Source organism: Diospyros lotus, chromosome 11 (genome assembly GCF_014633365.1).
Source record: "Diospyros lotus cultivar Yz01 chromosome 11, ASM1463336v1, whole genome shotgun sequence".
Lineage (NCBI taxonomy): Eukaryota > Viridiplantae > Streptophyta > Magnoliopsida > Ericales > Ebenaceae > Diospyros > Diospyros lotus.
Window position 1 is genome coordinate 491747 of NC_068348.1, and position 12477 is coordinate 504223.

Here is a 12477-nt window from a genome sequence, read left to right on the forward strand (position 1 = left end):
TTATATATATATATATATATTCCTCTATATTTCGTATGATGTGGTTGGCATAAATTTTCAAAAGCTCTTGACTTTTCTTCACTGCCTATCTTTTTTTTTTTTGGCAACTATGCCTCTTTAGGTTTTCTTTATGACAGCATTTATGTAAATTCTTGTAACAAGCTCTTTTAGTTTTGATTTTATCTTGCACCTCTTCATTCCACCACCAAGACTCTTTTCAATTTGGGACATTTCTCTTTGACTCTTCTAGAACTATTTTTGTCATATTTCAAATAGAAGTACCCATTTCAATTCACATTTCGTTTGCCTCTCCTTCTACAGTCTAATATCTTTTGTCACACTATTTCCTCAAAAATAGTATGTTTTTCACCTCTTATTTGTATTTTTTTTATTTCTTGGGATCAATAGATCAACAATCAATAGAGGAATGACAATTATCTAAGTAACCAATTGTTTAAAGCTTTCAGAATCCCATATGAAATTGCTGAATGTGACTAGATTTTTGTGGAAAGAATTTGGTGTCTCATTGATTTTGACCACTAATTGGATAAGTATTAGCTGGCTATTATTTTGGAAGGGAAGTTCTCAAAGTTGTGTTCTGACAACCCAAGAAAGTAAAAAAGAAAAGGAACTAACAAGTGATCCACCATGTGGCCATTTGGGGTGGGGGGGGTTGCAGTGATAGATAATTTATATATGTGTGTGTGTGTAGAGAGAGAGAGAGAAAGAGAGCACCTTTAGATTTAACAGAGGTGATGTTTCTAGTACACTAATCGGCTGGTCTAAAGCACTATATGCAGCTTCAGAGATGGCACAAGCAGCCAACGAACCAACAGGTTGGCCGCCCGTGGCACCATAAGTGCTGTCATTGGATGAAACATCAGTAACATTACTTGGGGAAGCAGTTTCCTCAATATCATAACAGAACTGAACAAGTTGATTCCCATAAGCATTTCTCACTGTTCCATCATATCCAGTATATAAGTCACGCATGGAAAACATGAGCCTCCGGTTCAAGGTCCCAGGAAGATCAGCATTGTCACTGAAGGAACTATCTCGAGTTGTTAAGGAATGAACAAAGCATTCTAGAGGATTCAAGCCTGTGAGGAAGGAATTCTCAACCACAGCATATGGAATGAAACGCCCAGCAAATTTGGGGATATCTTGAGTCAAATGAGTTGAGGCAGGGGCCCTATGATTGTTCCATGCAGCACAAGAAATCTGATGGGGAATTCTGAAAGATAGTGGAACCAACGAATGCTGCAGACCCAAGCACATGCTGTGCTGGACTAGTTTCAACAAGTTGCCTTTGCTTCCAGCCTTTAACATGGCCAGCAAAGAATTGTCCTTGCGGGCATATTGGTATACTAGATTTTGAATATCCCAGAAAACTTTCTTAAAAGCAGAAACAGAAACCTGACTAAGTGCAGCTGACTTCTGCTTCTCATAACACATGCGCTCTGCTCCAAAATCCATACCTTTTAGACTTCCTTCAGTGCCAATAAGGAAATCCTTATTAGAATCCACCATCAACAATTTGGCATGAGAGATCTCTTCTGCTTCTCGCAAACCATAAGAGACTTCATGTATCATATTTTCCCGGGAGTATGAATCAGAACATAGGTAAAGGTCAGACAAAGAAACGCTCAAGCCCCTCATTGACAACCACTCACAAAGAACTTCCTGAGCAGCATGCAAGAAGTCAAGAACCTTATGTTTGCAGTGTTTCACAAGATAATGAAAAAGGTTTCCATTAGCGTCACGCAGCCAAGAAGATCCACCAGTGGAAGATACAAATTCACCTTTACAAATATGAACGCCATTTGATGGAGAAGTATAATCTAAATCTGGAGGCAGGAGAAGGCTGAATAATTGCTTCCCAGTCCAGAAACAAGCATTTGGCAAAGATGCTTTTTGATGGCTATGTATGGAAGGCGCTTTTGCAATGGCTGGCAATTGGAACTGATAAGGACAAAACATTTGAAATTGCTGCATTTGGAGAAGGTCCAGAAGCACCCCATCTTCAAGAACCAAATGAGCAGCAGTTAAACTATCATGACTTAGGGAAAGGAGGTTTCTACCGCTCTGTGCATTAATTAGCTGCCTGTCCAAAGCCACAAGCTCTTGCAGCTCAACTCTCGACTCAATTGATTGAGGAACATAACCATGAAGGCAATCACCATCAAAATCACCACGGAAAGGAGAACAGATGAGTGGGTTTATTGAAAGAACTGAACTTACTGGAAGAACCTTCACAGATAGAGCAATAAGAGAATGTTGATGAATAGATGGAGGCCTATTTATCAGCACAATATCTCCATCACTTAGTGGCCTACATACAGCATCCCCAATCTGCAAGTAGTCATCAAAAGTTACAGGTACAAGCCGATCTTTTCTGCGAACATAAATCTCTCCCTTCTCAAGAATCCGCAGATTACAGCAAGTGCTCAGTTTCTCATGGTTCCAATAATTCAACTGCTCCGAAATTTGTAACCTCTCTGCAACATGACATGGTATTCCAATCTCACCAAGTTTTAAACTTGGATTACCAACTACAACCATGCGGAAACAATGATCATTTCTTTTCCCAAGAAGTAGTTCTTTTACATGCTTCAAGCCAGACATACTGGAAGCAGAATCTTGAGGTGAAGATTTTTCAGTGTGCATCTGCCGAATTATAAGTTTAAATGCAAGATTCTGCAAAGTTGGACAAAATAGATAGATATTACAGTGATATGTTGCTTACCCTGGATTTTTTTAGGCAGTCCAGAACCAGGGAACTCAACTCATTGGGTGTCCCTCTAAAGCCAACCAGCTTTTTGAAAGCCCTTGTGCGTTCATCCTATAATGGTCAACCAAGAAACATATCAGTTCAGAAAGAAATAAAAGTGAGTCATCAAATTTACAGATCATATCAACTTAGATGAAAAGAAAAGCCAAGAAAAAAAATTTACTTACGAAGACCACATGTCCCCCAAGTTCTGTCACGCGATGACAGTTTGGAGTTACAAGGAAACAGTTGAGAACGAGTGGATTATTTCTTAGAAAGGACTCTTTAAGGAACCCAGGATCAACATCTTTCAACATATGGTAGACCTGAATACCAAACAGAGAGCACAATAGATGTTTGTCAAGTTATTAGAAAGCTAATATACCAAACAAAACTATAATAGCAAAAACAAAAATAACACTTTTAACTAGTCAAAAAGTAATTTGATTGCGGAGAAAGACAGGAAAGGAATATTGGTTAGATAGATTTAGCTTGCTAGAGAATTTTAATGATGTTTAATTAGAGCCAGACTTGTTTCTATGTTTTCTGTCCCAAGATTCTATTGGACCTCCAACAGTAAATCCTGACAGTCAAGTTACACGGTGATGAGATGAAATCTCTTCCATCTCAACAGTTTCTGCCAAGCTCAATTTTTACCAAGACCACCATTATGTCAAATCTACTTCCATTAGGCAAACATATATCAGGTGTGCAGTGGTTGGACTGCCATAGCATTCTTGTAAAGAAACACCACCTCTTAATCAAAAATGAAAATGGAAAAACTTCAATTGGCAGGCTGTAGCACATGCAAGCATGACAACCATCCATTACCAATCAACATGGCAATTGCTAAGCATAATCATCTTAGGCTGGACACAGAAGTTAAGCATAAAAGCAATCCAACTTTCCAGAATACTTTATCTGGCTGTTACCACATCCTTAAGCTAACATAAGGAGTAAGGCCAAACTTCCAAATGATTACTTCAAACAAAGTGTAAACCCCCCCCCCCCCCCCCCCCGCGCGAAGGGTTGGATGGACCCGGGTTTTGGGTGGGTGGGTAGAAGACTGGCCAGGTGGTGCATCAAGGGGCAAAACACGATCTTCCCCAGCCCCATTCGTAAGCACTGCCAAACCTGCCATTTATTTCCAATAATAAATCAGAAAAGTATGGGTTTCTTTCAGATAGTTAATGATAATTCAACATCAGACCAAGTTGCACAGCAGATCCATTAATTTTAAGGGGAAATCCCATGGTTTTGCTTATTAGTTGTCATGTCGTAAGGCTCATGTGCGAGACAAGTGCTTCAATTTCTTTCTTTTCCAACATAATTTCATGGGTGCTCTTTTTCCAAGTTTCCCATTCTAAAACAAGAATTTAATTCAATTCATTGCAGTCCATGTTCGAAAACCCCATTGGAAATCATTGAAAACCATATTTTTTAACAGGGGGAGAGCAAGTTTGGAAACAGACCCCAACTCTTTTAAAACTGGACTTTAAAATAGTAGGTATCAAAACAAAAGAAACCTGAATTTCCAAAATGCAGGGTTTCAAAACTTAGCACTATCTTCTTTTTCAGTACCTCAATGCTTGTTTCAAAACAGATCCAATTTGTTTTGAAACAAGCTGTTCTAGAGTTCCTTTTCTCGGTTTTACTAAAAAATGTACAGTTTGCGTTCATTCTTTGTTTAAGCCCTTTCCCCCTGTCCCTTAGAGATCAAGTATCAACTTGGAACATAAAAATTATTTCCCAAAACATTTTGATACTTAAATCCATGGTTTTTACTTCAAACTGCTAATAAACTTCAAATACCAAACGTAGCGTCAAAAACACCATTTAATTTCTTTCATGTCCAAGAATTTTAATTAGATTAGGATCACCTTTATTAGCTTAAATACCAAGGAATCCTAGTTAGAAAGGAATTCTTGTTAGAATAGGTTTATATCTATTAATTGTCTATAAATAATCTTTCAATGAAGTATTGAAGGACAGATTTTGATGAATAGTATTGAATATTGAAATTAGTTTTGAGTAATCAGGATTACTCTTGTTTCTTTTGGTTCGGGTTTTGCATCAGTCTGGCTATGTGTACATTTCCTAAGGTGAAACATGAGTAGAGGGTGAGCTTCAGAATTATTTGGATGCAGGACCTTGAGACTCCTAGCATGTAACAGGAATGCACTGCAAGCAATTTGAAATATTGCATTAGTTAGGGAGTCGAACTGGTGAAATGGAATATTTCCTTGAGGATTAGATGGATGATCAGCAAGTTGAGAGTACATTGGTTTTGGGGGTTGTTTATTCTATCTAAATTTGTTGGGGAGCTGATGCTATCTAACGGATGTATTCCAAATCAGGCCCATTCATGGCAAAATTATTCTATGAAGCATTGCTTAATCTTGAAGACGCTTCTTCCTTGGAAAGGAGTCTAGCAACCGAGGCTCCTCCTTGAGGTTGCATTTGTGGTCTGTACATCTGTAATAGACAAGATTTTGACTACTGATAATTTAATTAGGATAAGGTAGACCCACGTCAATTGGTGTTACATGCGTAGAAAACATTTGGCAAATCAGTTGATCATCTTGGCCATTGCAAAGTGGCTAGAGAGATGTCTCTTATCCTAGGTCATTTTGCAATAATTTTCGATGAACTTGTGAAGCTTTTGCTCCCAGCATGAAGTGGAGCAACCATCTGCAAGACTAAGAAATAAGGCCTGGATTTGGTGCCACGTGCCTTAATGTTTGAATTTAGAGTGAATGAAATCATAAGATCTTTCAAGGTTGAGAAGAACCAGTCTTTAGTTTAAAAATAGGATTCTTACTCTTTCCAACAGCTGGTCCCGAAGTCACTTTCAGCCCTCTTGGAAATAGTTCCTTTATTTTGTAGAGACTTTTCACTGTTCATGTATTTAGGGTATATGTTTCTCTTTTGATCCTTTATTGTATATTGTTTTGAGGAAAAGACAAAGTGTGGAATATTTTATTCAAGTGTTAGGTATATATAGATATACATATATACAGCTCTAGAAGGTACAACTCAGGAAAGCAAATAACTATGTACAACACTATAAAGCTAACATATTTGAGTGGTACCTGCTTAATACTTCAGTTATAGTATATCTTTACCTGTCAAACAAGGAATCTGTGCTTAACAGAAATTGACCAGAAACGAATTATTCTGAAAACCTACCTAATTCTCCTAGTTTTAACCAATTAACTTACCACTTTTCCATTATAATACATCCCTGGAATAGGAAAACTCTTGGTTTACATGCTTCAGTTGGCTATCGAAATTAAAATGCTTTATAGGGAAAGAAGTTGTGATGACAAAATAGCATCAGAACTTGTTCTAGCCATGCATATTAAACATCCATAAATGAAGTTTCATACTTCTATCGTCAAGAAAATCAATGAAAACCAATGGACATGTTTTCCAGAAAACTGTATAAATATCTTTTAATAAAAAGTAACTGGACAAAAGTAAATCCATCTAAAAAGAAAAGTGAAGGAGAAGCAGAAGAAAAAGATAGGTTTAATAAAGTGATATATCATGAGAAATGCTACCTGGGCATGTGACAGGATTCTTCGGGTAGGCTTCACAAAACTTTCCTCTTCATTTGGATCTTTCGGTATAATATCCCAATAATCAGAGGCCATGACTCCCCCATAACCTTTATTTCGAGACTTCTTTGACAGATTTTCCTTCACTTCTACTATAATTGCAGTCTTTACAAACATATCTTCAGTAGAAACCTTAAATTTCATTCTTGGATAATTTCTAAGATTTCCCTGTTTATTGAACAAACATAAGAACAGAAGTAGAAAGGGAAAATGGAATCAAAAGGGTTTGACAATAGCCAGAAACTTACATCACAATATCTGCAATGCTGCCTGGACATGGAATCGGCACTCTTCACCAAAGGGAAATAAAAAACAAGGGAAGAAAATTTTCAGCAAATTAACAAGAAGTACCGACAGAGAAAATCAATTAAATAGACAATGATAATAATAGAAAAAAATCTAAAATAGATACTGGGAACAAAAATATAGAGTTCATTATTACATCTAAGCTAGTGAGAATGACCAACTAGAATATTAAAAGACTTCAGTATGTTTCTCATATGAAAAAGAACAGAACGCCAGAAAACTTCATATGTTTACACATACAACAAAGGACAATTAAAATACCGGGAAAGAAAAAAAAAAAAAAAAACCTTCATAATGCCTTTTGCAGTTTCTCACACCTGTATTTAGCAAAAACTAACAAGCCAACCATGAATCTCATTAGGCATAGCAGCACATGAACAATAGAAGCATGCAAAGCAAAGTATGACTGATGTAGTGTGAAATGAAGCAACAGAAAAACAAGTGTAGAATTAGGGCTAAAAATGGTATACGATAATGATAATTTGAAATTTAGGATTGAAGAAAACCTCAAACACTGAATTAAAGAAATAAGGTCGCCAACAAAGTGTCTTAAAAGATCATTTATAATAGTGTTACATCAGTTGTAAATCTCATCCATTGATCACAAAGGAAGCCTTCTAATCTTAGCAATACATCTATATTAGGAAACTGTTAAAACTAATAATTTAAATACTAACCCCATTTAAAATCCCCCAATGGATCCTTAATTAACCCCATTTAAAATCCCCCAATTAAAAGTTAGAAATCCAGAAATCTTTCCTAAAATTGTTGTTTCTTTCCTATAATTGTTTCTTTCCTAGAATATCTCTATTTCCTTATTTCTAGAGTTTCCTTTTTTAGGATAAGATTATGTTTCCTATTTGGTATTATTTCCCTTATTTTTTCTCTTCCTTGATTGAGTTGACTAATCCCTAATTATTTGGGATTGGTTGCCTAAATCGGGATCCACACTTGTAACAATACCTAGTGTACAGTGTACAGTTACATAATAAAATACAATACAAAATAGTATTCTTTTCCACATGGTATTAGAGCCACCATCCTTGGGCTCTCTCTCAATCGACCTCCACTACTGATAATCGGCCCTACTCCCTCTTTTTCTTTCTATGTGCCTTCCACTACTTGCCAATAGTCAGCCTTGCCTTCTGCGCCCTCACCAGCTTTTTCTGACCTGACCAGCATCTTTCTACTCTATTCTTCCTGAATAGCCATAATCAACCTTCTACAATTTTTTCAACGATGAGTGAATCAGGAAGCGTTACCTCCACACCAACTAGGATTGTTTCGCAACCTTCAACTAATTCATTGAATGGAGAACTTCCCAATATGAGTGAATACCAACTTGATGGAAAGAATTACATTCAGTGGTCACAAATTGTGAAGACACATCTTAAAAGGAGAGGAAATCTTAGCCACCTTGGACAAAACCAAAAGCTAGATTCAGCAAAAACATCAAGCCGAGATGAGTTATGGTGTACTTATTGCGAGAAGGCACAACAACTCCATGAAAGGGCCCAAGTTCTCAATTAGACTAAGGGTCAACAACAACCTCAAGCCAATCTAACGAATGGAGAAGGAACTCCTTCTCAAGAGAAGCCAAAGTCCACTAGCGAAGAACCTTTGCAAAAGGAAGAGCTTGATAAAATCAAGGCCTTTCTTAACTCTCTCTAAATCTTCTAATGTGTGTTCATTAGCTCTGAAACAAAAGATAGAAGTCGAACAGAAAACAGAGAATGAAAGAAACTCTGAGACTTCAATTAAATTGATTTCAACCTCTAAACCAATACAGAAATAGAGCTAGATTATATGCTAACTCTAGCCGCTCCTCACACAACAAATAAAAACAGCAATTGAGATACAACCAGCAACAGCTGTAAACATAACAAATAAAACAATCAAATCACAACAGAAATCATAACAGCTAACAGCTACTCTAAGTCAATATGCTCTTCTACATGCCCCTTCAATTTGGACTTCCTCCAGATAGGAGTTATAGCTGATAACTGCTGAGTGGTAGCTGATAATTGCTGAGATATAGGAGGAACTTTTAAACCCAGTTTATCACACAGAAATAAGAACCTATCTTTGGGCAATCCTTTGGTGAATATATCAGCAACTTGATGCAAAGAAGGAACATATCTGATATCAACTGCACCACCTTCAACCTTCTCTCTTACAAAATGCACGTCAATCTCTATATGTTTAGTGACTTTAGTCCTTGAGTGAAAAACAGGATTTTCAGCTATACATTTTGCTGCTAAATTGTCACACCAAAGGATAGGAGTATGTGAGCATGAAAATCCAAGCTCAGAAAAGAGCGATTTTAACCATAAAACTTCAGCAACACCTTGAGCTACAGCACGATATTCAGCCTCACCCACAGATCGCACAACAACTGATTATTCCTTAGAACTCCAAACAATTAGATTATTGCCAAGAAAAACACATAAACCACTAGTAGATCTTCGTGTAACCTTACAGCCGGCATGATCAGCATCAGTATACACAGACAAAGGTAGATCAAATGAAGAAGGAGTAAAATTTAAACCCAGACCAACAGTGCCTTTAAGATATCGCAGTAGACGTTTACAAGCCAGCCAATGCTAATCCTTAGATGAGGACAAAAACTGACTCAATTTGTTCACAACAAATGATATATCAGGTCTAGTATAGGTTAGATACTGAAGAGAACCCACAATAGTTCGATAAAGAGAAAGATTAGAGAACAGATTGCCATCATCAGTTAAAGAAGTGGCTGCGCTCATAGGAGTAGCACACGGTTTGCACTCAGACATGGCTGCCTTTTTCAACAAATCAAGAGTATACTTAGATTGAGTCAAATAAAGACCAGTATAGTCACGATAAGCCTCAAACCCAAGAAAGTAATTTACTGTACCAAGAGTTTTTAGAGAGAATTGAGTGTCCAACTGCCGAATGCACTCATGTAAAGCAGCAGAATTTGAGCCAATAATCAAGATATCATCAACATACACCAATACAAACAACACAAACGTAGGAGTTCGTTTTATGAATAAAGAAGCATAAGACACAGCTCTCACAAACCCCCAATCTTGTAAGGCTACCCTCAGCTTAGTATACCAGGCTCTTGGAGCCTGCTTTAAACCATAGAGGGACTTCTTTAATCGACAGACATGAGAAGACAAAGACTGATCAACAAAACCCTCCGGTTGCCTCATAAACACTGCTTCATTTAGATCCCCATTCAAGAATGCATTATTCACATCAACTTGCTGAATTTCCCATCCAATAGTGACAGCCAAGGAAAATAACACCCAAATGGTAGGTGCTTTAATAACTGGACTAAAGGTTTCAGCAAAATCTATCCCTAGTGTTTGAAGAAAGCCCTTAGCAACTAGCCGAGCCTTGTATTTGAGAATAGAGCCATCAGACTTATATTTTACTCGGAAAACCCATTTACAATCAATTAAATTCATATCAGGAGAAAAAGGAACAAGATCCCAAGTATTGTTCCTCTTTTAAGGCTGAATATTCCTCCTCCATTGCTTTGATCCAATTGCAGTCTAAGAGAGCTTCTTGAACAGAATTGGGCTCTAGAGAACTCACTAAAGCATGAGGAGAAGTGAGAGGAAGAGCTTGCGCTCGAGCTTTAGATCTAGTGAGCATAGGATGAATAGAAGATGCAGGAATATTTCGAACAGTAGTAGAATTAGATACAGGTAATGATAAGGAATGTGACTCAACAAGAACAGAAGGAGATTGCTCAGGAACAACAAAGCGTGAATTAGTGGCAAACGAAATTGAATTAGTGGCGGAGGAGACTAAGGAATCAAGCGGTGCTGCTTGAGGTGAACGACCAAACTTGACTGAAAAAGGAAATGAGTTCAAAACAGCAATGGGCAAACCCATGTTAGACTCAGACTGAGGAGTATGATTAGCTGAAAATAAATGTGGAAAAGGAAACTCCTCAGGATTAAAACTAACATGTCTAGACACATAAATGCAACCTGACAGATGCATACACTTGTACCCAGCTTGAAGATGGTTGTAACCAAGAAATACACACTTTGTGGAATGAAAATTGAACTTGTGCTTGTTGTAGGGTCTAAGATAGGGAAAGCAAGCACAACCAAATGGCTGTAAGGTTATATAACTGGGCTGTTTGTTATAAAGTTTCTCAAATGGAGAAAGAAATTGAAGTGGAGAGGCTGGTAGCAAATTTATAGTATAAACAGCTGTTTGAAATGCCTCTACCCAGAATTTTAAAGGCATTTTGGCATGAGCAAAAAGAGTAAGGCCCATTTCAGCTATATGACGATATTTCCTTTCAACAACACCATTTTGTTAGTGGGTATAGGGACAAGTAAACTGAGGTTGAATGCCACGAGTGTGTAAATAGGGTAAAAAGGCCTTAAATTCTCCACCATTGTCAGTTTGAAGAGCCTTAAGTTTAGACTGATATTGCAACTCAGCAAACTTATGAAAGATTTGAAAAATGGATAGGGCTTCAGACTTAAGTTTCATTGGATACAACCATGTATATCTAGTATAGGCATCCACAAACACAATGTAATATCTATGACCTTCACTAGAGAGAACAGGAGCAGGCCCCCATAAATCAAAGTACACTAGCTCTAAGGGATGTAAAGCTGTGATTTTTCAATTTTGGAATGGAAGCTGATGCATTTTACCCATCTTACAAGAGTTGCAAAAAGAAAGAGTACTAGAAGAACAAGGAAGATTGATTTTATTTATAACATGTTGCAATACACGAAATGAAGGATGACCCAACCTAGCATGCCACTGTTGACAAACTTTATCCATACAAGTTGACTGCATGCTAGGTGGATTAAACGAAGACAAAACCTGCCTATTACAACCATTTAGGCTAGTTACAAATGACTTAGCAAATTGTGGTGGGGAAACCATAGACGAAGAAGTAGGAACAGCTGATGATGCAGCATGCACAAATGCTGGATCCAACTGATAGAGACCATTTTTAAGAATTCCTCGTAGCAACACCTTGCCCGAATCCTTGTCCTTAATCAAGCAAAAAGTAGAATGAAATTCAGCAATGACATTATGATCATTAGTGAGTTGAGATACACTAATTAAATTCTTTGTCATGCTAGGAACATGAAGAACTTGAGGTAAAGAAAAGACAGATGTAGGAGAAGTTTGAGTAACCATTTTACTGACACCAACATTAGCAATAGGAAGCATCTTACCATTACCTACTGCCACTTTATCACTGCCACCATAAGGAGTATGAACAGAAAGATTGTTCAAACTGGAGGTGATATGGTTTGTAGCACCTGAATCTTCACGCCACGAATTATCACCAGGTTGATAGGTAGAAGAAGGCTGATAGAATGAAGATGGATAGGACACTGAAGAGTGCTGAGACTGATTGTCAAAAGATGGAGTCGAGGAGCCATAGTGAGTCTCTGGTGTAAACCCTAAATCTGTTAAGAAAACTCCATTAGCCTCATGATTAGCCATCAAAGCTTGAGATTGGAAATCATTACCACCACGACCAAAACCTCGACCAAAAGACTGTCTCTGAAAATTTTGATCAAACCTATGGTAGCACCTGTCAAGAAAATGTCCAGGTTTCCCACATAGTTGACAATAAATCCTTCTCCCATAAGATCTACCTCTGCCTCTGTTTCCTCGAAAACCATTTCCTCTAAAGTTTCCACCACTTCTTCCAGGAAAACCTCCTCTACCAGTGTTTCCACTACTGCCTTTATTTACGTGTGAAGCAAAATTAACATTCACAGCAATATTATCAAATGTATT

General features: G+C 37.5%; 1 protein-coding gene across 12 annotated transcripts in view; it reads right to left on the minus strand.

The window, feature by feature from the left end:
- The window catches only part of LOC127813056 (DNA-directed RNA polymerase IV subunit 1), a 98554-nt gene that overhangs the window by 65299 nt on the left and 20778 nt on the right, over positions 1–12477 (minus strand). For all 12 annotated transcript variants that reach the window (XR_008026052.1, XR_008026048.1, XR_008026051.1 and 9 more), the window contains 5 exons: positions 6639–6680; positions 6334–6558; positions 2959–3096; positions 2747–2842; positions 736–2667 (listed from right to left, as the gene is read on the minus strand). Coding sequence is in view for 2 of the 12 variants with exons in the window: in XM_052353777.1 (XP_052209737.1) it covers positions 736–2667; positions 2747–2842; positions 2959–3096; positions 6334–6558; positions 6639–6680 (2433 nt within the window). In the remaining 10 variants the exon portion in view is untranslated. The remainder of the gene's footprint in view (positions 1–735; positions 2668–2746; positions 2843–2958; positions 3097–6333; positions 6559–6638; positions 6681–12477) is intronic.